Source organism: Caretta caretta, chromosome 20, assembly GCF_965140235.1.
Source record: "Caretta caretta isolate rCarCar2 chromosome 20, rCarCar1.hap1, whole genome shotgun sequence".
Taxonomy (NCBI): Eukaryota; Metazoa; Chordata; order Testudines; family Cheloniidae; genus Caretta; species Caretta caretta.
In genome coordinates, this window is record NC_134225.1 from 21990540 (window position 1) to 22018341 (window position 27802).

The window sequence follows — 27802 nt, forward strand, 5'->3', positions numbered from 1 at the left end:
AAGGCAGCCTCAGGCTCAGAACAGCAGCCAGGGGCTCACAGCTGGAGCCCTGAAATTGACAAGAAAGGCTGCTAGGCTCTGCCCTGTGAAATGGAGTCCTGCCCAGGGCTCACAGCTGGGGCTGTCACCCCAGTGTGAGGGGCAGGAGCTCCAGCTGTGAGCTCTGTGCCTGGCTGACAGCTGGGGGGGGGGGGCAGCTGTTGTAGACCAAGCCTGAGTTTCTCTGAGCTTCTCTACACTGTATATTGGGGCACAATGCTTTGAGTCAGCGGAAGTCGCCATGCAATGGTACTGAGATGAGGCCTGGGTGAAGAGGTGCTTTTAGCTACGCTCTGTGACACTTCCAGGGCCGAGCCCGGAAGTCTTCACAGAAATGAAACAGCTCCACAGCCTGAGCCTTGAGAGGCCAGGTCAGTTGGCATGGGCCAGCCCTGGATTTTGCTTTGATGCGTGGACATACCAAAAAGAAGCAGTGAGAACGGTAGCTTGAATGGAATGTAAGGAGTGGGGAGGAATACAGGATGAGATGAAGGCAGAAATATATGTGGAACTGAGCATTCCAGGTGAGGAGAAGCAAGTAAGAGATATGGAAGCTACATGTGTATTTAAGGAGTCAGGAGACATGGTCAAAGCAGAATGAACGAAGAATGACAACGACAGCTGTATTTGGGATTGGACTGGGGATAGGAAGTGGGGGAAATAACAGAAGGAGGGCAAAGCTGTCTGTTGTGTGCCAAGACTCAAAATGTCCAGCAATGCATGTGGCCTAAACTACAAAGATGCAAAGGTTTCAGTGAACATTCAACGCTGTCGGTGAGTTTTCTTAGTAAGGCTAAACCATCGACCGTTGAGTGTACCCTGCAGCCTGAGTAGCAGCAGCTGAATTGAACGGTTTGGGTTTAAAACCAGGTCTCTCACAAGGTCTTCACTCAAACAGCTTAGTACATTCTAAAATACAATTACTTTGTCTTGGTTAGAAGGTGTTAATTACGTTGAGTTAGCTAACAATCTAATATCAGACCTTTAGCTCCTAGGGCTTGTCTATAAAGGGAAAATGAGTAGACTAACTATTGCAGAATAGCTCAGGACTCCTTATTCAAAATCCCCTTCCCTAATCATAAATCCACAATGCCTTTCCCAAAGGGTAAAGTATTTCTGCTCCTGAAGACAGTTCCTGTTCTAAACTGCACAGTTGCAACCACTTATGTGGGTATCACAGCTCAGCTAGTGTGAGGCATTCAGAACGCACATTCGTGGGCTAAAGTCAAACAGAGTTGACTGTTCCTCTTGCTCATGTGTCTGCCACCAAGACGTTGTCTAGACAAGGGACTTGTCTACATAGGGAAATTGACCAGAATAGCTATTGTGAAATAAGGTATTCTGCAATTATTATTGCAGAGTAGCTCCCTGTATGGACACTTTGTTCCAGAATAAAAGTAATTTTATGCTAGAATAATTAGTGTACTTCCAAAGAAGAATAAATTATTCTGGAATAAAATCAGTGAGTAGTGTCTCAGTTTCCCTATCTATAAAATAGGAATAATACTGCCCTTCCTATATAGGTTTAATTAATGTTTTTAAAGTTCTTTGAGATCTTCCTGCTATATAAGCATGAATATGTTATATATGCTTAATCTCAGTGCCCCAACTCCGTTCCTATGGTGCTTGCGGACAGATTCTTACAAGCCCAAAAAGTCACAATCAACATTCATTGCTGTCGGTGGGTTGTGTTGTTGAAGGAAAAACTCACTGATCAATGAATGCAACTGTGATTGGAATGGACACATCACATGGGAATGACCTTGTCTTCTGACCTTTTGCTGACAAAGGGATGGGACATCACTTCATTTGGAATGCTTAGGACCTTTCAGGAAATGATAATCTAAATACAATATAGGCATGCAAGACAAAGGCTGGAGAATTTCAAAGTCCTTGTGAAGTAAATAATACTTTTAAAAAACAAAAAATAGTGGACTGATTTTCATAGGTGCTTGCATCTGCCATTAACTTCAATCATCATAAAATTTAAATATAAAAGACGTATTAGGGCTTTATCCTCAGCTAGTCTATATCTCAATTAGTGTATGCCTGTTCTCTGCAGTCTATTGTCAAGTGCTCTGTGTAGTTTTAAAAGACTTGAGCAACAGGGCTTAGATAAGCATTCAGAAACTACAGTGATGAGCATGGTAAAACAGGATAGATAGATAATTCCTCTTTTCTTGGGGAGATTATTCCACTAATTTTACCATTAGGACTTGTATTTTCAGATACTCATCTTAAATTTCCTTTTATTATTTATGTCACAACTCCTCGGACTATCCTAAATAATCCTTTTTTCACCTTGGTGTTTCAGATACTTGTAGACAGCATTGTAAGTCTTGCAAAGATCTTCATTTATAAGTATGAACTGAAACATATTAAAACAGTGAGACTGAGGTGGCAGATGTTTTGTGAAGCGTTGGCTGAGAAGTTAATATTATTCTTAAGATTTTGGATGACAATCCTAGCAGAATTGGCTGCAGTTTTGTCAATCCTGTTGGTCAGACTATAAATTTGAAACCAAAAATGGCGAGTCACAATTTAATGGCAGGGAACATGTCTAGTGGTTAGAGCAGCGAACTCAGATCTGTCTGCAGTCAGGATTTCATCCTATGTGCCTGTTATTTAGTTATTTTGCAAAGGAGACCTGAGCATACGAAAAGTATTTCAGTTGTTCCGTGAAAAGCAATTTTTATAGTCAGGTCTCCTGCAGCTTGAAAATCAATTCTAATGAGATGGAAATCTGCTGTGGTTCCCTCATTGTTGCAGTGGATAGATTTCAACAGATGAATTCCAGTACCTAAATGTTTGGGTATGAAAAGCCAAGAGAACATTTCCTAGGTAGAAGGGAATATGAACATTATGGGCCCAATCACACATGTCCTTACTCAGCAAAACTCCTGTGTTTGAGTAAGGACTGCAAGATTAGGCCCTGTAAAATTTGACAATGGGAATGCAAGTTTACAAAGACTGTCCAAAATAGTTAGGCCCAAAATTCAAAAAGTCTTGCTAAAATGGAGTGGGGGAGGGGGGGCAAACCTGGCATAAATTGGTTTAGCTCCTATAGCTGACTATGACAGTTTACACCAGCTGAGGACAGGGCCGAGAGTTGTTGTTTTTTTAAATCTAAGATCAATAGAAATATTTACATTAATTACCAAAACATCAAATCATAACAGATTTTTGTTCAGAGGTATAAAAGTTCAGCAGTCTGGGAGGCAATTTTTAATTGGATCTTGAAATAAATATAGAGCAAGGGAAATTGATTTATTATTATTTGTATTATTATAGAATCTAAGAGCCCTAGTTATTGAACAGGACCTCATTGTGGTAGGTGTTGTACAAACACAGAACCAAAAGATGGTCCCTGCCCCAAGGAGTTTGCAATCCAAGTATGAGACAAGAGATAGATTAAGGGCTCGTCTATACTTACGACGCTGCAGCAGTGCCGCTGTAGCGCTTCCGTGAAGATACAACCTACACCAACAGGAGGGGTTCTCCTGTCAGCATAGGTACTCTGCCTCCCCAAGAGGTGGTAGCTAGGTCAACAGGAGAATTTTCCCATCGACTGAGCACAGTCTATACTGGGGGTTAGGTCAGTTTAATTGCCTTGCTTAGGAGTGAGGATTTTTTACGTCACTGAGTGATGTAAGTGCCTAATTTCCTAGTGTAGACCAGGCCACAGACAGGGGAGTACAAGTGAACAATGGACAATATTGGTCAGCCTGTGTTCAAAGATGCAGTTGGTGGTGTAGCTGATCCACTTTTTGTATATATGAAAGTGTCCAGTGCTAAGGAGTCTAGAGAGCTGGGAATGGGAAAGCCTTAAAGAAGGGAGTTGCAAAAGTCAAGGTAATAATAGTAGAAGAAGAGCTTGATGAGAAATTCAGCAGAAATGGAGTTTAAGCCGCAGCATTTACAATCAAACGTTTAGCCCGTGTCCTATTTGCCACTAAAAAATCTCTTTGAAATTTCAGCATTGTTACAAAGCTATATAATTCTTAATACTTGGTCTAAAAGTCACAGATTTTTGTGACTTTAAACCCCAGGTTTTCTGACAAGGTAATGTTTTTTTGTTTTTTTTTTCCAAAATGTAAAAACTGTATTATTGTAAGAATAGCTTACCTTTCATTTCAATATTTTTTTAAAAAACAAGCACCTAAACATGTGACAAGGTAATGTTGCAGGACAGTTGTCTTTTAGAACTTTTCTTTGAGATAACCCTTTAAAATGAAAAAGGATGAAGACAAAAAAGCAACCAGACTCATTGGCTCCAGGCTGACTGATGGGGGAGGGGACTGACTATATTTGTCAGGTAGGATTCCAAAGATGTGATTGGCTCCTTTGGAGAGACCTCTGATGGCCCTTTTATAAAGTAAAAGCACATTTTGCTATTTACTCCCCAAACACATTCGGGGAGGGACTAAGAGCCATCTTGAGAGTTACAAGATGCAGGATATTCAGATGTTTGACATGTGGAAGGACTATCTGGGGCTGGCAAAAGTGGTGGAAGAGATACAAAAACAGCAGAATAAATGGGACAACTTGCAGGTGACTGCTGTCTCTGAAGATGAGGTAGATAGTCCCACATTCAGAACAGACCTTTCCCCAGTGACTCTGACAGGAAATTCTCTCTGTGTTTTTTGCAAGCACAATGGAGAGTCAAGGAATATTTATATGGCGCACAATTTAAAAGACAAGAAGGGACGGGTGGAATGTCCAATCCTGCGTAATTACATCTGCCCCCAGTGTGGGGCCACACAGGATAAAGCTCACACCAAACGATTCTGTCCCCTGACCCAGAAGGGATACACCTCAGTGTACAACTGCTCCTCCAGGAATTCAGTGGGAAAGCGGGTGAGTCGGTCTCCCAGTGCCCCTTCTGAAAGGAACAAGGACGATACGTCATCCCTGCCAAATGACTTTTAAAATGGAAAGGCTTCAGCTCCTGGACTCCATGCTCAGGTAACGTTTTATTTCCCATATTTTTTGCTGAGAATCTAGCTATGCCACTTAAATTTGAAAAAAGAAAAGGAGTACTTGTGGCACCTTAGAGACTAACCAATTTATTTGAGCATGAGCTTTTGTGAGCTACAGCTCACTTCATCGGATGCATACCGTGGCTGCTGAACTCTCATAAGTAAAAAATGTTTAATGTCAATCACCTCAGCATTATCAACCCCATGAATATATGTGGGAAGTTCATGGCTCAGGCATGCATTCCAGTGATAACAGCTCCCTGTCTGAAATTTCCAGAAGAAAGAGAGGATTGCACTGTGAATAACACACAGGACTGAGAGAGAAAGTAGACTTCAATTTTATTCCTAGCTTTAGCCCACTTACGGCTCTGTCTACACAACAGATTTTAATGGCATTGTAGCCAAATCAAGGATCAACTGTCCTGTAATTACAGGTTTCAGAGTAGCAGCCGTGTTAGTCTGTATTCGCAAAAAGAAAAGGAGGACTTGTGGCACCTTAGAGACTAACACATTTATTTGCGCATAAGCTTTCGTGAGCTACAGCTCACATTGTCTCCCTGACTTGGGTTATAGTTGCAGTGTAGACAGGATCTAACTTGCTCTGGGATCTTGTTGGGCTAACCACTTCACCTCTCTGCCTCAATTCACACATCAATAAAACTGGGATAAGTCAACAACTTCACAGAGTGTTGTCAGGCTAATTTTGCTACCACAAATGGATAATCATTGGGTTTTTGTCCTCTCTACCTTGGAGGAGGGGATGTTTTGGGACATTGTTACAATATCATGGACATGTGTTAGTACCCACATATCCACGAATTAAACATTTAGGACCAGATTTGGCATTCAGTTCCACCAATATAAATCCAGAGTAACTTTAGTTGACTTTTTCTTCTCTACTGCAAAATAAAACACTCGTTAGTTAATCCGTCTCATTGCTGAGCCCTGGGCTTCTCTGTGAATTTTCTGGGGAAAAGTTTTCCATGTGTTTAATGTAATAATACTTTACACTTCTATTGCTCTTTTCATCTGAGGAATCTTCACAATCCCCTTCTGAAATGGATAAATATTATCTCCATTTTAAAGATGGGGAATCTCAGGCACACAGAGATAAAGTGAACTGTTCAAGTTTATCCAGTGAATCAGTAGCAGAGCTGGGAAGAGAGAATAGGATAGAGTCGCCTACCTTCTTCCTGCTTTAACTACTAAACCACACTCGTCCCCATAGCTGGGAATATCACTCAGGAATCCTGATGCCTTGCCTCCAGGTTTAACCACTGCGAGAAAATAAACCTAGAATTCATAGAGCCACACATTTTATGACAAGGAAAAATGCTTTTAATACTAGTGAGAAAGGGTAGGCTTTGATTTTTTTTTCAGTTGTTGTAACTTTAAAGAAATGGCCACAGGATGGTAGTATTGACTAAGAGAGGGCTGCTATAATTTATAATGACTGAGGCCAGAACTACACAGTTGCACCAATTTAAATACTGAAGGCATGATTTTAAATAAACTGATTTAGTTAAACTGGGGCAACACTGTGTGTGGCTACTCCTATATCGGTTTAAACTTGGCTTATAGAAGTTTAGTTTGCACCTATGAGGGCTTGTCCACATGCAAAACTGTAGATACAGCTATGTCAACAGGGGCTTCCCTCGAAGGTCATGTAACTAACTTTGGGTAGGTGGTGCTCCTATGATGTGGCTATGCTAGTATAGTCTCTGTAGTGTAGACACAGCCTTATGTTGGTTTAAACAAGGTTTGTTTTGGTTTATCTTAAGTCAGTTAGGACAGGTTTAAGCTGAATCCCAATAAGCTATTCTTAAACCAAAATAAAGCGGTTTCCGTCAGGTTAAATCGGTTCAAGTCTGCATTAGCTGGTGCAAGCTAAATCAGTATTAAGTATGTCTAAATCATTATGAGTGTTCTCATAGGGGTTTACATAGTATTAACTTAAATGTTTTTTTTTTAACTGACTAAAAGTGATTCAACTTGTGTGTGTCACAAGCCTTGACTCTGAGAATTATTTTGCTCCAGGTCACTGATATTTATGATAAATTTTTCAACTGTAGAACTCAAAGCGACTTTTTTTTATAAAGCAGCCATGAAAGGATTATAACTCCCAAACAGAGGACCAAATCCGGAAATCCTTACTCAAACTTTTACGATGGCAGAATTCTGGGTTTTGCCTAAGTAAAAACTGAGTAAGGCCTTATATACACAAGGAAGTTGCAACTGTTTAAAAAGTGGTTTTTCGTTAGGTTTAGGAATTGGTTTAATTCAAAACAAGCTGACAGTCTATAGGATAGTTTGGGTTAAGAAATAAGTATCAGGTAGATTTTGGGCCTAAACTAGGCTTAGTGAGAGGAAAACTGAAGATGCTAGTGTGAGAAAGTTAGAGATAAGTTGGAGACAGAGTGTTGTTATGTGAAAGTAAGAGTTAGCAGGATGGGACCCGGGGTTATGTTACCATTACATTTTGGTTATAACTGATTTAAGCAAGGTTTTTAATGAATGTTTTATTAAAATATTACCTATATTGATAGAATGGGAAGGACATTGGTGCAAATGTTAATTTAAATAATAAGTAATGTAAAGAGCCAATAAGAAGGTGGTGGAAATATAATTATGGTAAATGGCAGTTTAATGCTAATTAATATTATAATTGAGTATAAAAGGAGAAGTTTTGCTAAATTGCAAAGGAGCTTCAATTAACATCAGAAGGGTATCATTAGGTTCCAGGATTACAAGGCCCTTCTTCACTCTGTTGCCAGTGGAGCTGATCACCCGTTGATACACAATCTCATCCTTGAGGTGAAGTATAACTGTAATATTGTGTAAATAGTAATTGAATTCTGCTTGCTTATCATTTTCCTTTTAAATAGAGTTTGGTTGTATCATTCCAAGTGCCTCCTTGTGTCCTCTACTAAATAAATTTTCTATAACCAACGTAGAGGCTTGAACCCGAAAACTGAGTTTGGTTTTATTGCATCCTCATTTTTAACTACTTAATATTAAGTTTAACAACTTAATATTAATTGGAAACATTTCAACATAAAGGTTACAAAAGGTTCCATACCCTTATACCAAAATCAAAGTATCCATACAGGGGTTTGCACTAGGTTAACTAAACCAGTTTAAAATAAAAACTTTCATTCAACTGATGGAACTTTCTCATGTAGATAAGTCCTAAATTGGTCAGGATTTAGCCCAATAATTACATGTTGTGCTCTGAGGGAAAAAAGGGGTGTAGAATTACATTTGCTTAATTTTTTTCAGGTCCCAAAGAATGAGGCATCTTTTTCCTCTCACCTTCCCAACTCTGCCTCAGGTGATGTCCCTCCTCTGGCATTTCAGGCATTTGCTGCTCCAGCTGCATCAACAGTAGAGGAGGATGGCATGGAGGAAGCCAAAGAGATATCATGAATAATGCAGGCAATGTGGGGAGAGAGGTCTGGGAGCCAGATTCCATCTGGCTCTTGGAGTGAAGTGGCAAATAAGGGGAGAGAGTATGGAGGTGAATTCTCCCAGCATCATTAACTTGCCTACCATTCTACAGGACCATTTTACCTTTCTATTCAAGACAGATACCTGCTTTGGCTTCCATTGGATGTTCCAGTTCATGGAGGGGTAAGACTTACACCTGGGAAGCTGATGGCATTTGCCTCAGTCTTTGAGCAATTATGTCATTCAGTTGAAGGGAATGAGAAAGAATATCAACAAAATAGTCCTGGCCTGAAGACTCCAACACAGCACTCTGGCCATTTGTGAAAGCTCACACAGCAATCCAATAGCTCTTAGAAGCTAGGTGTTCCCATATTTGAGTTGAGGGGGCATTAGGTAACAAGGTTAATAATTTACCAGCTAACGTTAAGTGGGTGAGTGTTTAAGAAATGATTGTTTTTCCCTCACAGAGTCTCAAGTCTTCCTGCCTTTATTTTCTTTGAAAATTGTTTTATATGTTATACATATATATTATTTTATTTGCCAGTTATTTCTGAACGTTATTTTATTTGCCAGTTTTTGGTTGTCATTCTATTGAAAATGTGATGTTGTTTCACTAGTAAAAAAATGTATTATATAATTGTCTTTTTTTTTAAACCAATGGTGCATGATATTATAGGGATAATGAAGTACTGAAATGTTTGAAGACTCATCCATGGATTATGAAGATTGTGTTCAACTAGTATTTATTTTATTGCACACAGAATGAAAAGAGGAAAGAAAATAAATAGTATCAACATTCAGGTTTGCCATCCCTTATAGATTTAAAACAGCTGGTAAACAGTTTCACTTTTAATTCAAGGGCCAAAGTTTTGCATAATTTATACCAGAAAAATACAGCACAAATCCAGGCTGTTGCAGGGTCATAGGACTGAAAAGAGCACCTCAGTTCTGGTTTCCTCTGAAAACATGAAGAAAGCCTGCTCTGCAAGGGCTCCATAGCAGAAGTGATGGAGGCCTGGCCTAGATAAGGATGAAAGGTATGTTGAAAAATCTAGGACCTTAAACACATGCTAAACTGATTGAGATGAAGTCTTAAGTGGGGAGACTAGGGTTTACCTTGAACAGTTTAGCATGTATATGCTGCCTTGTCTACCCTAGGCTTCTCAGACATGGTAGCTAGAATGGCTCAACATTTCACCTTTAAATTCTAGTCTGGACAAGGTTGGAAGGGAAAGATCAAGGGTTTACAACCAGAATTTGAGCATAAAACTGTTTTTTTTTTTTAACTCTGTATATGTGCCCTTTGGGGAGGCAGGAGATGGGTGGATATTATTCCTGTACTGCAATCAGCCAGTGGCCAGCAAGAATTTGGCTCTAAGACACTGGGCCTTATTCTCATTTATGCTACAGCCTCATTACTCAATTCTGGCAGTAAAAAAGAGACTTAACATGGCTAGAGTGGTGTCAAGGGGCCTTAGTGTAAATAAGAATAAGGTACAAAATGCCAAATGTAGGAAAGTAAAAGCAACACCAGAACAGAACAAAACCTCTGGCCATTTAAACCGTTAAACCAAACAATGCTATTATTTGGTTCTGATTTGATGCACAGTCCTAGATCTCCTTCCATTTTTTTACTGCATACAGAATATTTGTCGCTCCCTTCAGGGCATGAGCAATAAACCTTCCCGACTGTCTGCTTTTTCTGTACTTCAGCCTCTTTAAAGACTCCAGATCCCTGTGGGTGTTCATTATCAGTCGACTAGAAAGAATGAAAACAAGATGTGTTTCACATGAGCAAAAAACTTCTCCACACAGCTGCAGAAATGAGATTCTAAATATCTTTTAAAAAAAACCCACTCTTATAAAGATCACAAATTTGTCCTTCATTAATCTGAACACTCTATAATTCACATACTGGTTTTCTTTCCCTTGCAGATCACCTTTAATTGAAAGAACAGGTTTGTTGTGTCTTTCACAAAGAGAGATTTTCTCCAAAATATTAAATAGGTACAAATAAGCAAAAAATCTTAACAAAGCATTAGGCCCTATTCAGCATAAACATGTGCTTACCTTTAAACATGTGAATAAGGAAGGGATTGCTCATTTGATTAAAGATGAATGGGGCCTAAAAGTAAAAACTCTTCAGATTTTATGGTTTGTTTACTTGCACTTATTTAATTCAAATTCCTAAATAGGGAGCTTAAATAAATGAAATCCCTTCCCCTCTCAGGCCTTGTCTTCACTGTGATAAAAGTAGTGGGGGGGGGGGTTTAAATCATGAAGGCAGGAAAAGTATTTTAACATGTTATCTGCTAGCGGCTGACCGTGGACAGTCTACACTAAAAAACTAACTAGTAGAGATTAGGATTTACTTTGATCAGCTAACCCATGTTAAAAAGAAAGAGATCTTGGAGTTATTGTGGATAGTTCCCTGAAAACATCCACTCAATGTGCAGGGGCAGTAAAAAAAGCTATTAGAATATTGGCAATAATTAGGAAAGGCATATATAATCAGACAGAAAATATCATATTGTCTCTATATAAATCCATGGTATCCCACATCTTGAATACTGGATGCAGATCTGGTTGCCCCATCTCAAAAAAGATGCACTGGAATTGGAAAAGGTACAGAAAAGGGCAAGAAAAACTATTTAGGGGAATGGAACAACTTTCATGAGGAGAGGTTAAGACTGGGATTTTTGAGTTTGGAACAGAGGTGACTAAGGGGGATATGATAGAGATCTACAAAATCATGACTGGTGTGGAGAAAGTAAATAAGGAAGTGTTATTTACTCCTCTTAACACAAGAACTAGCAGTCACCCAATTAAATTAAAAGGCAGCAGGTTTAAAACAAACAAAAGGAAGTATTTCTTCACACAATGCACAATCAACCTGTGGAACTCTTTGCAAGAGGATGTTGTGAAGGCCAAGACTATAACAGGGTTCAAAAAAGAACTAGGTAAGTTCATGGAGGATAGGTCCATCAATGGCTATCAGCCAGGATGGGCAGGGATGCAACACCATGCTCTGAAGAGTCCCTAGCCTCTGTTTGTTAGAAACTGGGAATGGGTGACAGGGGATGGATCACTTGATGATTATCTGTTCTGTTCATTCCCTCTGAAATACCTGGTATTGGCCATTGTCTGAAGACAGGCTACTGGGCTTGATGGACCATTGGCCTGACCCAGTATGGTCATTCTTATGTAATTACAATTTGCTCTATGTACACTAGGATTTTGGAAAAAGTATCTTTTTTTTCCTAGCAAAGACAATGCCATAAACTTTGACCCTTCAATCCCTGTGTGGTTTGCAGCAGAGTGTGTAGTAAGGCTGTTACACTCCAGCACAAGTGTGAATGGAGGTTTGTAGCATAAGTAATCTTAAACGAAGTCTTTCACAGTAAGCAGTAGTTTCAACCTGCTGGTATGCAGGAGTGATATGTTTCAGAGTAGCAGCCATGTTAGTCTGTATTCGCAAAAAGAAAAGGAGTACTTGTGGCACCTTAGAGACTAACAAATGTATTTGAGCATAAGCTTTCGTGAGTTACAGTTCACTTTATCGGATGCATTCAGTGGACTGCACTGAATGCATCCGATGAAGTGAGCTGTAGCTCACGAAAGCTTATGCTCAAATACATTTGTTAGTCTCTAAGGTGCCACAAGTACTCCTTTTCTTTTTAGGAATGATATGGTAGCCTCACAGTAGCTCTGTCATTAGTGCAGGAGTCCCTCTCCTGTGCTCCCTGCTCTACTAATCACTTTTTAACCTTGCCCTTATGCCCATGTAACCGTGCACATGACTTGTGCAGGTTCAATCTCTTACAGGGCATACAAAGACCTAGACATTTGACACTAAAACAAACCAAATCTCTGAAGCTGTCTGTATTATAAAGCGCAATGAATCAATCCTCCTACCCTTCAGTCAATAATCAAGAGAATCACATGCTGTGAAGAGTTCTACATGCACCATCCCTGATACAGAAATTATGTTCTTACTTGAGATTAGAGAGCTCAATAATCAGACCACAAACAACATCTGTTGCATCTTCCTCTTTGGTGGGCTCACAACCCCCCTCCATCATCTCAACCCTGATGAAAAAAGGAAGGAGAGAAGAACTAAAATAGCCCTAATCACCAACACATCAGTACGCACTCAGCTAAAACATTAGGCCTGATTCTCATTTATACTAAGGCCCCTATACAGTATATGGCTAACTGCAACTTACTCCCTCTTTAAGGCTTCTGTACACTGCCAAAGGGGTAAAAGAGCCTTAGTGTAAACAAAAATCAGGCTCATTATATATTGAGGCTACCTGTACACTTAAATTGCTGCAGCTGTGCTGTTGTAGGACTTCAGTGTAGACACTCACTATAGTGACGGGAGGGGTTCTTCCATCACTGTAGTTAATCCTTGAGAGGCAGCAGCTAGGTTGACGGAAGAATTCTTCCATCAGCCTAGTACTGTCTACACTGGGGATTAGGTTGGCTTAACTACATCACTCAGGAATGTGGATTTTCACACCCCTGAGCAACGTAGCTGGGTTGACGTAACTTTTCTACTATATATATAGTTTCCATTTTTTCAAGCTCTTCAGATTTTTTTTTTTACTTATGTTCTTATTTTCAGAAAAATCAGAATGAGGTTCTAGGAAGAAAACTGTATTACAGGGATAGGCAGCCTTTGGCATGCGGCCCGCCAGGGTAAGCCCCCTGGTGGGCTGGGCCGGTTTGTTTACCTGCCATGTCCGCAGGTTCGGCCGGTCGCAGCTCCCATTGGTCGCAGTTCGCTGTCCCAGGCCAATGGGGGCTGCGGGAAGCGACAGCCAGCACATCCCTTGGGCCACACCACTTTCTGCAGCCCCCATTGGCCTAGAGTGGCAAACCGCAGCCAGTGGGAGCCACGATCGGCTGAATCTGCAGACGCAGCAGGTAAATAAACCGGCCCAGCCCACTAGGGGGCCTACCCTGGCAGGTCGCATGCCAAAGGTTGCCGATTCCTGCTGTATTACCTATACAATGAAAAATTCCCTATATTTGGTATTTGACCAGAAACTAGTATCTCACATTGCTACACATCACTCATCTGAAAGGATTCCATCATGCCTTGCAAACTATAGTAATGACTTTGTCCACCCACTCCAGAAGAGTATGGAACAAAGCAGTTAGAAGCCCTCGGCAACATTATGCAATAGTTTAGGGCAGGAAGTAAATATTAAATCCATTTAAAACTGCAAGGGAAGTTTTAGGTAGGCAAAATGTAATTGCCCAATTCCAGATTGTCCCCAACTCTAATCCATGTGTAGAGCACACCTCTGCATGCGAATCCACTATGCCATCTCACACCTCCTCCCCCCCATAAGGAGGCTAGTACCCACATATTTATACATGGATACTTATCATATAGAGTGGCAATGACAGAGCGTCTGTATAGCTCCAAAATCAGGACTACAGCCAGCTCACACTTTCCATTCTTTCCATGATAGCTTGAAATACAATTGAATCTTGTTATCCCTTCTTACCAGAAATGTTCCTAGTACCAAAGAAGTCCATTGAAATAACAGTTATTCTATTTCCAGTAGTCAGGATTAATATGTACAGTCCTGGACTGGTGAAATGCAATATTGCTTAGTCCAGAGCATGAATCTATGAATGGAAGGAACATATTGAAAATACGGTTTCACATTGCTCAGTAGGAAGTCTCCCTACCTGGGTTGCAGCTTGTTTGGGTAAGATATATTAATGATAGGGACTGGTATGTTTGGACCACGCCGTTCTCTTTCAGGATACAGATCACTTTCAGGGATGGAAGGACTGCAATTACTATCCACAGAAAATGGCTGAGAGGGAGGAAGTTAATTCAAAAATAGAGAAATGCTCTGTATAAAGATTTAATTTGACACACCACGAGAAGTTGCTTAATGCACCACTGGGAAGTGCTCAGATATTACGGGATGAATGTGGTATAAAAACCTATATAGAATAGAATAGCATAGAATAGAATTCCAATGTGTAGTCATCCCTCTCTCATGTTCCATGCCAAATTAAAACCAGGAAAGAGGAAATCCTATTGTTATTTTGCACAAAGTTTGCACATCCTGGTATAATAATAACAATAATTAATAAATTAGTTATTAAGCAATCAGTGATGAGTACAGGCAGAACTCTCATGCAGGTATATTCTTTAATGAGTTGCCCAAACTGTGCTACACTAAAAGCCTCATTGGCAACTTTTAGGGAGCCCAAAGGCTGTATTTAGACCCCAATCCTAAAGAGCTCAAGCTGTGCAACCAAAAATGGAGGCACACAAAAGTAATAGTCACTTTTGAAGATTTTGCCTGTTTATCAGTTTTATTCTCACCCGGCAGCTTTTGGCATTTAGGGGGAATGTGGCCAAAAGCTACATTTTAAGACTGTACGCTGTATTTGGCCAGCAGGATGCATTTTGGATAGTTCTACCCTAAGGTAGCATGTTTTAAACAAATGCCACCAAGGCTAAAAAAGTGTGTGGGGGTTGATTCTGTTCTTAAAAGAAGTATTTTAAATAAATGCCCTTATCAGAAATGCCTTACCCAATGGGTCTATATTTAAGCCGCAATTCAGTAGAACACTTAAGCATGTAAGGAGTCCCATTTAACTTTAAACATGTCACAGCTCTAGTCAAGCTCTCTCTTCTGTACACTCACCTGGCTGTAGTGTTTGGGTCCCACCATGTTGGACTCATGCTTTTAAGCTTCCTAAGTCTGAGTAGAGTCCAGGCACTGCCTCTGGCTTTGGGTTTCTAGGCACTTTCTCAGGTGTAGATCCTCTATTCTGAGAGCTGAGACCAATGGTATAACTGCCCAGGCTCTGTGACTAGCTCCCCAGACTCCTCAATACACACAACCTTCCCAGAGCTACAGCCTTGTGGGCACCCTCATTTTGAGGGACAATCGATAGTTGAAGCATATATTGGATAGACTTTGCAAAGATTTCTAACACAATTTAAACAGCACAAGAGATATACAGATATAATAATAAAACATTGCCTCAGTTTTCTCACCATTCCTGAGTGTTCTTTGGGATATGGTCAGAGTCCTCTAGGTGTCCCCCTCCTCCACATGGCTTTGCCTCTAAATCATATAGTCTCTCTCCTGCAGCTAGCTTCCTTTTTCCTCAGCTGGTCCTTCAGTCATAAAGGACTCCTATGAAAGCATGAGCCTTTGTTCTTCTCTCCTACCCAAGCTTCCTTTCTGGCTTTATGAGTTTTTATCTCCTAGTATTAACACCTCGTTTCTTTGTTTTCTCGTTTTGGGGAACTTCCACTGTTCAAACCCCTTGTCCCCTTCCCTGCAGACAAACTTGGTCAACCCCATTTCCCTGGGCATTCAGTTACACAGCATTTTCATAAAATCAACCAGAATTTGTAAGTTATCAGCAGATACTCCAAATTGTCACAAAACACAGGAACAGTCCCTCTGACTTCCAATGGGATTATTCACATGCTCAAAATTATGCACATGCTTACGTGTTTTGCTGAATTGGGGCCTGAGGTAGGCCCTAATAAAATCTCATAATGTACACTATAAACTGATCATAAAAGAAGCCAGAAAATTTGCATCTATATATAAAATTCCACATTTGCCAGGTGCATTTTGAATGTTGTTTTCCTTTGTATGCTAGGTGGGCCCAATTCAGTTCAAAATGGGTATGTATGCTCAACATTATTGTAACTTGACAATCAACTTACTTGCTGCAGTGGAAATTCAATTCTGTTATCTTCAAGGACACTCTGTAACTGGTTGTCAGGCAACAATTCTAGATCCAGAGAAAGTGCATCTTCCCAAGGTGAGCAGGTTTGGTCCACAGGGGAAGGATCCCTCAGTACACCACTAGGCAAACCTGTATCTGCTGCAGAAAGAGATTTCCAGCCACCTGAATTAGCATCAGTTTCTCTTTTATGATTGAGTATCACCTTTTCTCTTTCCAGTTGCTCAAGAACATCTATAGGGGAAAGACAATTTTTCATGGGAACAAGGTCCATCTTATTTTTCTCACAAATGACCATTTCTTCATTGTTTTTTACATTCAACGGGAGGCCAAATGAAAGGGGAGAAGATTTTATTCCTGCCTCTGGAACAATCTCTGTATTTGACTGTTTCACTTCTAATAAATTAGGTCTTGCGTCACAGATACTAACTGGTGACTGTTTCCTATCAGGCCTCACCTTCTCATTTCCATTTTCCTTCCACCACTCCAAAGTGATGTAGTCTTCTTGATTGTTCTCACATATAAAGCTATTATCAATCAAGAGGGTTGAAGCATTTGGGTCAGATTCTTCTCTGGTGCCTACAGATGTCTCACTCTTCTTTTCTGCCTCTTCTTTGCCTGTATCACTCTCTCCAGTGTAAAAAGCTGGTTGCAGTGAGGTGTTGCTGCACTCTGAGTGACCACACCCTTCAGTTTGTAGGCAGAATAGACTGATTGGTTCAATAGCTTGTATGCTTTTTGATTCAGTAATCTCTACATCCATCTTCAGATCAACAATCATGGATTGAGTACTACTAAGAAAATCCTTCCCAGAAATATCTCTGTCTTTGTCACTGCTGATTTTCTCCGAGACTCTGCCACTGTTGTGAGGGCTGCTTTGCTCTGCAACTTTACCACTGCTTTGCAGGCTCTTTTGCTCCAAGACTCTGCCACTGCTCTGTGGGCTGCTTTTCTCTGTGACTTTGCAATTGGCTCTTTGCTCTACTACAACTTCAGCACTTATGCATGGACTACTTTGCTGTGTGGCTTTGCCACTGCTTTTTGAGCTGCTTCGATCTGCAATTTTACCAGCGCTGCACAGGTTGCTGTGTTCTGCAATTTTGCCACTGCTGTGAAGGCTGTTTTGTTCTGCAGCTTTGCCATCTTTGAATGGACTGTTCTGCTCTGCTCCTTTGTCACTGCTGCTTTGCTCTTCTCCTCTGCCCCTTGTGCATGAGTTGTTCTTTTCTTTATCTGTGGTGATGTTTAAATCTACTAAAAATTGAGGTTTAATTAGGTTGCTCTCCATTTTGCTTTTGATGCTTGTATCCATCAGATCTATGACTTCCCCATGAACATTTTTAGTCTCTTTTTCTTCTTTAACAAAGTTGTCTAATTTTATGGCAATTTCATCCTCCTCTGTAGGTTTATTTTGGTCCACATTCTCAAGGCAACTATTCAGAAGGTCTTCATTTTGATTGCCTTTACCTCTGTCAGAAATTCTGTGTTCTCTTAGTATACTACAGCTCACATCCTTTTCAATGGGGCATTCAAGTGACCCTAGAGATAGGTTCCTGTTTTCATGACTGCCTGCATCCTTATGATATAAAGTATCTAGAAATAAGGGAACAAGTTCCACGAAGGTGTTTTTGTCACAGTTGTCTTCTTGTAAATTAAATGCTATCCCTGTTCCTTGGTGAGAATCACCTACCATAGCAGCCTCATTGCTTATGTTTTTAATCTTGTGCTGGTTTTGAGTTTTAACATCCAGCCCTTCACTAGTACATTTCTGACAGTGAGAAATTACCATATCTCCAGCTTCTTGCCCTTTGGTCCCCATCAACTGAAATGATTCTGGTGGGAACTTTGCTTCCTGCATATCTGCTTCTGAGGACTCACATGCCGGATTGCTGTCTGTGCATTGGAGATTAGACTCTAATATTTCCTGAAGTTTGTGCATCATTAGTGTCTTGAAGGAAAATAACAGAGCAACGTCAGTATTTTCCAGTCTATAGATCTCTACTCCAATCTATACAAACAATTACCAGGCAATTTATAGGAGCTGTACACTGAATTCAGAGGATATTTACAAAGGTGAAAATTATATGTAAGTATGTGATAAAGTTAATAATAATCAGTTGTTCCCAAAGGTGTCTGAAAGTCCATTAGCAGACAATGAAAAGTAGTGGGGGCTAATCCTCAGATGGTGTAAACTGGCATAGTTCCATTGAGTTTAATATATACTGACCCAGGATCTGCATGAGGCTTTGTCCTCTCTCTCTCAGAACAGTTTTCTGAGGCCCGATGAATCTCCCAAGGACCCCTGCCAACAGCAGACTGTGCCGCAGTTCACAGAATTCAGAAAGATTTTTAAATACACCCACTGAACAGCTTTCCCTTTTTTAGTCCTCCTGGATTTATTACTCCCATTTGCATGGGAATATATAGTAGTTGTTCCACTCTGCTGAGCCAACTTACACCATGGAATAATTTCTCAAGGGATTTAGTGGAAACCCTGTCGTTGAGTCATTTAAAACTGAACAAGACAAAGCACTAGAAAAGAGATTGCATAGCAATCTTACAGGCCTAGTTAAGAGGAAATAGACTAGAGTAGATGGACCTAATAAGTTTTTTTCCCATCCTTCATATTTATGGTTCTACAATAAGCAGAGCCAAGATTTATTATATCTTGTTGGCTGGTCAATTATTGTATATTACTGACATCAGGAAACATTTTCAAAAGTGCCTAAGTAACTTAAAAGCCTAAGTCTCATTTTTAAGAGTAACTTTGACACTTAGAAGCCTCTAAGTCTCATTGAAAGGGACTTCAACCCTAAGTGTCTTTTGAAGAAGGGACTTTGGCTCCTAAGTCACTTATATGCTTTTGAAAATTTCATGCATAATGTTTTCATTCTCTTCATATCTGGGCAAAACTTTTGGAAGAACCAAAGGGGTTCATTCCTGGGCACTGTTCCATTGAACTGTGTTGCATGGAATATGTTCATCTTTAATTACTAATATGAAATAAAATGTACTTTAAATTTTAGAGTCAAAAGGAATTATTTTGCTAAATGTTCTCCAACATATAACAAGAGGTGCCTGTAAATTGTAGGTGCTCTTGTATATAACTGCACATGCATTGGTAGGGCTGTCTAACATGTTAATTGATGATCCAGTGCTGTACCTGTTCTGTTTGAAACCCTGCTGCTTCTCCATCATTTCTCTCAGGTGTTTCAGTCAAACCTTTCTTTGGTTTTGCAAAGACTGGCACAAACTTCCCTGCTGAATTCTACAACCAAGTTCAATAATGATGACTGTAAAGGGTGGTTATTACCAAATGTACTAAGTAATACAGCACTCTGAGCAACCCTGACCGGAGCTCCCTCAGATCAGACACTTTCACTATTGATTTGAAAGATAACAAGGGAATGAATTTATCTGGTTTTATAATCCTGTCTAGTTAAATAATGCAAACCAACCCATTTCAATCTACCAAATAACATGTCAAGCCTGAATCTAAACTCACACAGACTACTTGCCTGAACATAGAAAACAGAGCTGTATAATTTAAAGAATGCATTTCACATAATTTCACACATTTTAACATTTACTTTACAGTAGAACAGAGGATTGCATTAGTTGCACATTATTAATATGTATTTAGGTCTTGTGATGAATGTGTGGTCCATAGGCAGCATCTCTACTAAGTCAACCTTTTTCTAATGCATGTTGCTTTGGTAAAGCTGCTGCCAACAAACCATGAGCATCCAAGTTTGAGGTGTAGGAGATAACAATATGTACACCCAACAAATCCAGCTACATAGTGGAATCAAATCCAGCTGTGCCATGGAGGGAATTCACTAACAGACGAATGTCTAGACAGCACCTAGCAGACCACAGCACAATTTATTGCTAATATTAGTTTTGCATCACACCATTAGAACAGACTTACTTGTGATAAAGGAAGAGAAATAAACTCCTTTGCCTGACTTAACTGTTTCAGCTCAGTGGTAGTCTTTCTTTCTTCATCATCTGAGCTGGTTAGAAAAAGAGAGCACAACAGCATGAACATTTAGAAACTGTAAATTAACAAATTAATAAATTCCCTAGGGAGAGGTTAGAGCACAGATTCTGGGCCCCTGCATTCTATTTCCAGCTCTACCAATGCCTTGCCATGTTATCTTGGAGCAAATCATAATAATTCTGGGCCTGTTCTTCCTTCTGTAAAAAGGGGATAACAATATGGATCCATTTCACAGGAATTCTGTGAGACTATCTGTAAAACACTCTGAGACCCTCAACTGAAAGACACTACTGAAGCACAAAGTATTAATATATACCAGTAAAACTGAAGCAAACATATACAGTATAAATCAGGGGTTCTCAAACTGGGGGTCTGGACCCCTCATGGGGTCGTGAGGTTATTACATGGGGGGTTGCGAGCTGTCAGCCTCCACCCCAAATCCCACTTTGCCTCCAGTATTTATAATGGTGTTAAATATATTTAAAAAGTGTTTTTAATGTATAAGGGGGGTCACACTCAGAGACTTGCTATGTGAAAGGGGTCACCAATACAAAAGTCTGAGAACCCCTGGTACAAATACAGGGCCTGATTTTTGAGAGGTGTTGAGCCAGCACAACTCTATAACTTCATTTGGAGTTATACATGCTTAATAACTCTGAAAATTAGGTCCATGGGGACAAATCTTGCAGTTCTTGACTTATTAGGTTTGCCTGAGTAAAGAACTGCAGAATTTGGCCCTCAGGCTTCAAGTGAACGTTCTCCTATAAAGAAATCGTATGTGAAAGAAATTCTGTGCAAGTGATCAAAGACAGTGAAAATTAAATGTGCAGGGAGTCAGAAAAAGGAAGTCTTTCTCCATATTCATCCCGCTCACCCAACTCTACAGTGAGAACTTCCCCCCCGCCTTTGTTACTCCAAATCTCTGTCTTCTATCATCCAAGAAACTCATGTCTGATGATTCCAGTGCTTCATGGGGAACAAATTCAATTACCTTGTTTGCAAGTTTACTGCCAAAGCTTCAGTGTTTTCCTGGCTGTTCTCTTCCCATTCCTGCTTTGTTCCTGCTGTAGTTGGTTTTGATTTTCTTTTGGAATCATTGGATTGAGGTATTGCTATTTCAAAATTATTCTCTGCTGTCAGCTGGGAGTTCTCCCTAAGGCTTCTTTTTGCTTTGGAAACATTGAGTTCGTTGTTTTCTTCTTTTAAGGGAAAAAATCATTAAAAAGTCAAATTGATAAATGTTCTATGCAACAGGAATAATTACACTACATCTCTCATCTAGAACAGAAAAAGAGTGCAATTTTATACAGTTACATTGTAGCTTGAGAGCTGTGGCAATTACTCCACAGGCCCTATCAATGGAAACTTAATAACCTCAAAGTATCATTATATATTTGACCAAGTGGTCATTAGTGCAGGTTTTGCATTAATTTTTGTGGCTACATAAAAATGTCAAACTAACAGTAAATTTCTAATGCAGTCTGTGACACAACATAAAATGCTACAGATGATTTTGGATCTGATAGTCAGTTTTGCTAAGGACCCTTTGCAGCACTCTTGCAGTGTTAAGGTACCTTAAAGTGGGTGTAAAGCAGCATTTTTACACTGCCAGAGGGGTTTAAATTGGCTTTAGTGTAACTAAGGATCAGGCCCTTTAACTGTATACAGTAATCCTCTTAATGATGTGGCACAGGGATTTAGCAACATTGAGGTAAACTACATTAGATATTTGCTAGCTGCCAGAACCTATTTTTTATATATATCGTAATAATTCATTGAGCATCCGAGGAACTTCACAGAAATTACTATCCTGCACATCATGGTGATCAGGAGCTTAATTACAATATCAAAGATGAATTTTATATCCTCCTGCTACAGAAACACACATCTCTACCATCTGAGCTAAAGGAGGATCTTCTTTAGTTGTTAGCAATATAGGACCTATGATACACAGTAGAGGACTTCTGATCCCAGTTGAGGGAAGTGGTGCCTTAGCCAGTTCAGTACATTATTTACATCAGTTTAAATAAAGATCCTGGTACTTTTATTTTTCTCAGTAAATGCATAAAACATATGGGTTGGATAAATTCATGACCAGTAAAACCTAAATTTGTCCATGTTTGTCTTCATCCTGAGGTTGCAAGCAGATTAGCCATGAGTGATATTTTAAGAGGCTACAGGCTGTATTTGTCCCACTTGCTGCACTTTGGACACCTCCTGATTTGGCAGAGTGGAAAACAAATGCTAAGAAAGGAATTCTGAAACCCCCTCTGCATCTTGGAAGAAAGCCTCATGTATGTTGCCAGTGTTAAAAGTTAATTATGCAGTGGTCAAATTCCAGGTCTCCTTTCTCGAGTAAACCTGTAAGCACTGCTAGCTGAGAGAGGCTGAACAAGAATTCTCTAGTGATCCTCCACCTACCAGAAAGCTGCATAACACAAACTACATAATAATTATGCCACAATGTATAATTTGACAAAACTCAATCTCTGAGTAGATTAGACAGGTTCTACTCAGGGGAGGGAGCTGAGACTGAACTAGTTCAGCAGTAAGAACTAAAAATTATCACCCATACGGTTAAGCTTAGTTTGGTCATGTCATTCCTTGGACCCAATTCTTCTTTTACACAATGGTGTAAATCAGGAGCAATTCTGTTGAAGTCAATGCAGTTACAACTGTGTAAATAGGTTTGACAGAATTTGATTATTATTTTTTCATAATTTTGATAGATAATACCAATGTTTAATTTTTAAGCATTTTTATTTATTTAAATTTTCACCATTGTGCAAAGTTACAGGTTTCAAGTATTTTTTTCTATTTTTATTGATTTAAATGTTCACAGTTGCAGGAAATTATAAGGTGGTCAGACAATTATTTGATGACAATAGACATAGATTTAAAATTAAAACTTTATAACTATTAAAACACAAATTATCAACATCACCTATCAAAATATACAAAGTAAATATCCATAAATAAAATACTTATAAATTCTCAAGCAGCATTTTTCATACTTTGCCTTTCTGTAAATTTTGATTATTACTGACAGAAATATTTTTTCATCAGTTTGTGTATCCTGGGACCAACTCAGCTACAACACTGCAAATTACAATGAAATAGACATTTACTGACATTTATTGAAAAAATCTAATCCTTCCGAGCCTAAGTGTAAATGAGAGCAGAATCAGGCCCTTTGCCTTTAGGTCCTTACTGCAGTGCATTGGCAGGAAGCTTGCTCTTGCATACATGCACTGCCATCTGATCTTTGAATAGAGAGTTCAAGTGCTGCTAGCTCTCTAGGAGTACCAGTTTCCCATACTCTCCACCAAAGTTAAAAGAACCTAAGCAGATCTGATTGATTCTAGAGTGTTTTTAAAATGGACTGTCATGCTGTGCTGGATTTTTAAAGATGCAGCATTTATTGATTCTTCAAGTGTGTTTCAGTTAGACGGGGTAAAAAGATGAGGATTCTTTCCAAAGAAATGCAGACTGTGCTCCCCACATCAACTCTAGTCCTTTATTACCAACTGTACTAAGAGGCACCAGGCCAGACTCCCTTCTGATATCCTATGGAGTAAGAACAAATGCAATCAAGAGAGACAGCAGGAACACACAATGCAAATGGTGAATTCTTGTGTACCCAAACAAGAAGAAATGCACTTGCTACATGATAAACAGCCAGGGTCTCTAAGTGCAGACTACTGAGAAACTTCATGAAATATTTATTAAAACAAAACCACTTGAGAGTAGAGCTTTACCTCTTCTGTCACTGACATACAAAGTGTGACCTCGCATGTACAGTGCATGTGAGGTCATGCTGTGCAGAGGATGCCATTGTTATTGTTTGAGCCCAGGCACCTCTTTCTTTACAAATTAAGCACTGCCTGAGAGGAAGTGTTATAAAGGAACTGGAGGAACCAACTGGGTGCTATTCCCTGCTTTGTCAATGGCTCATTGTGTGGCTACGGGCAAATTACCGCACATGTCAGTGCTTCATATCCTCATCTGCAAAACAGGGATAATAATAGATATCTACCACACAAAGGGGTTGTAAATGTAATTAATATCTGTAAAATACTTTGAGATCTTCATATGAAAGTTGCTATAGAAATGCAAAGTATTGTACAGCAGGATGAAAGGAGGAGAAACGGTGGTGACATAGGTGCTGACTCCGTGGGTGCTCCAGGGCTAGAACACCCACGGAAGAAAATCAGTGGGTGCTTAGCAGCCACTGCCCCCCAACCCCCGTTCACCAGCGGCTCTGCCGATCAACTCCTCCCTCTCCCTCTCAGCACCTCCTGCCTGCCACGATCAGCTGTTCCACGGCATGCAGGAGGCACTGGGGGGGTGCAGGGGGGCTTGCTCTGGGGAGGGGGCGGAACTGGGTGGGAAGAGGCAGGCCAGGGGTGGAGCAGGGGCAGGCTGGGGATGGGGACGTGGGAGAAGGGGTGGGGGTGGGGCCTGGGGTGGAGCAGGGGCAGAAAGAGGCAGGGCAGGTATGGGCATTTGGGGGAAGGGGTCGCATGGGTGTGGGGCAGAGCAGGGGTGCTAAGCACCCCCGGGGCTTGGAGGAAGCCGGTGCCTGCGGGTGGTGGTACTCTTCTAAGCTCCACCCACAAAGTAAGATCTGCCCATGTGAGGTGCCAAAATGAGAAAGCAGTGGCTCACAATAGATTGTGCAGTTGTTTAAAATATGAGTGTGTGTACTCCCTGAAACTCCTTGAAACCAGATCCCTCTCACTAGTGTAGCAACCTGCATCGAGATGGAGAAACACATTTTGCAGGGCGGAAAGGTTTGGAGGAGACACCAGGCAAGAACCAGTCTGCCTGTGCATGGTTTGAATGCTAGAGTAGACAATATCTCTGTAAAAAATTATCTTAATAAAGAGCCAATTCAGTTTTAGAAACATGAAGCCCTCTTATTATTCTCCAGCACCAGGTACATGAAACTAGCGGGCTTCAATACACCCCTGGACTCTGCTAGGTTGGGGGGAAAGAAATAAATGGTGGCATCTCACACCCACTTGTAGCACCAAACTGGGCCCTGGTATTTTATTATTATTACCTGGTAGTTTTTTCTTCCTTTTATTCATCTTGACGGCTTGGTAAATCTAGATGGGGGAAAACACAAGAGTGCTCAAGATACACGAGTCTCAGTGTACGTTATTTCATACAAGCCAAAACACATTAAATATAAATGTTGAAATTTTACTATGGATTTTTAAAATTATTAGTACATAAAGCCAGGAGATATTTTTTCCATCCATAGTATTTGAGTGGATATGCCAGACGAAGGTATTTGCAGTGCTGTTGTAGCCGTCTCGAAGAAGAGCTCGGTGTCGCTCAAAAGCTTGTCTCTTTCACCAGCAGAAGTTGGTCCAAAAAAAGACATTACCTCCCCCACCTTGTCTTCTCATGCAAGACAAAGGGAAGTTATGCAGATTATTCAGGTACAGGGATAAAGATTTTGCCCACATGTTGTTACACCTATCATCAAAGTATCTAGACACCTTACAAAGTTGACACTGAAATATTCAAGATCTCAATTAGAGAGGCCAAGCACCATGCACCCCTGCTACCTGCAGTTTTACCAGTGAGCTGGGAAATCAGGATTTAACCAGCTCAGAAGGCTTGGGCAATGAGTTACTTCTTTTTGCAGCTCTTTCTATTCTAAGAGTGGGCAGCTTCCTGGTAAATCACTTTTCTGCAGGGAAAAAGAACAGGAGGACTTGTGGCACCTTAGAGACTAACCAATTTATTTGAGCATAAGCTTTCGTGAGCTACAGCTCACTTCATCGGACGCATTCAGTGGAAAATACAGTGGAGAGATTTATATACATAGAGAACATGAACCAATGGGTGTTACCATACACACTGTAACCAGAGTGATCACTTAAGATGAGCTATTACCAGCAGTAGAGCGGGGTCGGGGGGAACTTTTGTAGTGATCATCAAGGTGGGCCATTTCCAGCAGTTGACAAGAACGTGTGAGCAACAGTACTGTGTGTGTGGGGGGGAAATAAACAAGGGGAAATAGTTTTACTTTGTGTAATGACCCATCCACTCCCAGTCTTTATTCAAGCCTAAATTAATTGTTTCCAGTCTGCAAATTAATTCCAATTCAGCAGTCTCTCTTTTTCCGAATACAGACTAACATGGCTGCTACTCTGAAACCTGTTTTCTGCAGGGAGCGATCTCCAGTGGTATGGGCCTGCTACTGAGAAAACTGTGCCATTCCGATGCAATGTAGTGATGTCGCTGTGAATGGCATATCTCCTCATCACCACATGGCATCTTGGTATGCCGACATTGTGCCAGCACTAGAGCTGGTTGAAGTTTTTTTTGGTCCGAACAGTTTTCCATTGGAAAACGCTATTTCAACTAAACCAAGTTTTGTATTATTTTGGCTAAATTGTGTTTTGAAAAAAAAAAAACTGGAAAAAGTTTTTAAAATGCGGAAACATCCTGCTTTGACATTTTCAGAAGAGAAAGTTTCAATTTTTAGTTTCGAAGCAGCTTTCAGTTTTGAAAATTTACAGTAAAAACCTCTTTAAAATAGTCAAAGATCAAACTGAAACATTTCATATGTATCAAAAGCAAGCGTTTTCAATGGACCTAAAAGTAATTGTATTTAGACTTTTGTTTTGACAGGTTTCAGAGTGGCCGCTGTGTCAGTCTGCATCCGCAGAAAGAACAGGAGGACTTGTGGCACCTTAGAGACTAACAAATTTATTCGAGCAGAAGCTTTCGGGAGCCGATGCGTCCGATGAAGTGCGCCTTTTCTTCTTGTTTTGGAAGGTTCGCCTTTCGTCTCAAGTCAGGCCACGTTTCCTCAGATCGTCTAAGTTTGTCCCGGGGACAGAACATCCGTTCCCTGGCCGGGGCCCGCCAGCCAGCGCGTCGTTCGCTCGCTGTGACACGGTGGCATCCTGGCGTCACCCCGCTGCACCAGCAGCTCCTGACGGTATGGCCGGAGGCGGCCCATCTCCACCGGATGAGCCGGCCCCTTGGCACCACCGCATCCTGCCAACGCACGGTTACCCGTTGCTTGGCTGCGGCGGGTGCTACTGCGGGCAGCCCAGCCACAGCCCTGCGGCCTGTCTGTTGAGGCCGGGGGGTGGTGGTGGTGGGCCTCCTCCTCCCCCCCCAAGCGCGATAGTCACCTCAGGAGAGAAGGGGGGTATGCGCTCCCCTCAGTGCCACTAGGGTTTTCCCGCCCTTTCGGGGTCTCTCTCACCCCCCTGCCCCGCCCTTCGCCTCAGGGCTCGCGCCGGCGTCGCCTCAGGCCGCCGTCGCCGCCAGAGGCTCGCGCTCGCCTTTCCCGCCCTTTCCCCAACCGGCCCTAGCTTGGCCCCGCCCCTCTCGCTTCGCCGCGGCGCTCCCCGGCTCCCTGGCCGGGCATTTAGCTCCGCCCCCTAATGGGGGCCCAGCCCAGGTTTCGTCCGTCTTCTCTCTCAGCCACGCCCCCCCGGTTAAGGTTCCCAATTCCCTCCCGACCTTTGGCTGTTAGCCCCGCCCCTCTTTAGGTCTCGCCTCCCCCACTATTACACATGCGCACTTCAGCTCCCTCCCTGCGTTGTCTCCTGGG

General features: G+C 41.0%; 2 protein-coding genes and 2 long non-coding RNA genes across 8 annotated transcripts in view; 3 read left to right on the plus strand and 1 right to left on the minus strand.

Annotated features, from left to right (window-relative positions):
- LOC125627651 (uncharacterized) overlaps positions 1 to 4775 on the plus strand; it is a 39119-nt gene extending 34344 nt beyond the window's left edge. For both annotated transcript variants that reach the window (XR_007354067.2, XR_012665594.1), the window contains one exon: positions 4690 to 4775. This is a non-coding gene — a long non-coding RNA (uncharacterized LOC125627651). The remainder of the gene's footprint in view (positions 1 to 4689) is intronic.
- A 192-nt stretch (positions 4776 to 4967) lies between these two features.
- Positions 4968 to 9102, plus strand: LOC142069659 (uncharacterized). The gene is made up of 2 exons (XR_012665593.1): positions 4968 to 7832; positions 8298 to 9102. It is a non-coding gene; the product is annotated as an uncharacterized LOC142069659 (long non-coding RNA).
- A 31-nt stretch (positions 9103 to 9133) lies between these two features.
- LOC125627650 (uncharacterized) lies at positions 9134 to 27519 on the minus strand. Of its 4 annotated transcripts, XM_075121604.1 has the most exons (7): positions 25452 to 25740; positions 25280 to 25325; positions 21206 to 21413; positions 20143 to 20227; positions 16192 to 18159; positions 12462 to 12554; positions 10085 to 10224 (listed from the first exon to the last, which is right to left on the minus strand). In XM_075121604.1, the coding sequence occupies exons 1-6, from the start codon at positions 25479 to 25481 to the stop codon at positions 12549 to 12551; spliced, it is 2343 nt and encodes a 780-aa protein (XP_074977705.1). In that variant the 5' UTR covers positions 25482 to 25740; the 3' UTR covers positions 10085 to 10224; positions 12462 to 12548. The 4 variants fall into 4 exon arrangements, with proteins under 4 accessions (XP_048687939.2, XP_074977703.1, XP_074977705.1 ...); XM_048831982.2 differs by lacking the exons at positions 12462 to 12554; positions 25452 to 25740 and adding an exon at positions 27378 to 27519 and having other exon boundaries at positions 9134 to 10224; XM_075121602.1 differs by lacking the exon at positions 12462 to 12554 and having other exon boundaries at positions 9134 to 10224; positions 25452 to 25739.
- Positions 26784 to 27802, plus strand: part of CC2D1A (coiled-coil and C2 domain containing 1A) — a 37158-nt gene continuing 36139 nt past the window's right edge. Inside the window, exon 1 of the mRNA XM_075121601.1 lies at positions 26784 to 27178. The gene's annotated coding sequence lies outside the window, so the exon portion shown is untranslated. The remainder of the gene's footprint in view (positions 27179 to 27802) is intronic.

What these genes read in the sequence shown, in the direction of transcription:
- LOC125627650 (XM_075121602.1), bottom strand. Translation starts at nt 25,481, where the DNA reads ATGGATGGAAAAAATATCTCCTGGCTTTAT. An exon ending in AAGGAAGAAAAAACTACCAG is followed by an intron (nt 21,414 to 25,279) that starts GTAATAATAATA and finishes TTCCCTTAAAAG; the next exon opens with AAGAAAACAACGAACTCAAT. An exon ending in TTTCTCTTCCTTTATCACAA is followed by an intron (nt 18,160 to 20,142) that starts GTAAGTCTGTTC and finishes TTTTCCTTCAAG; the next exon opens with ACACTAATGATGCACAAACT.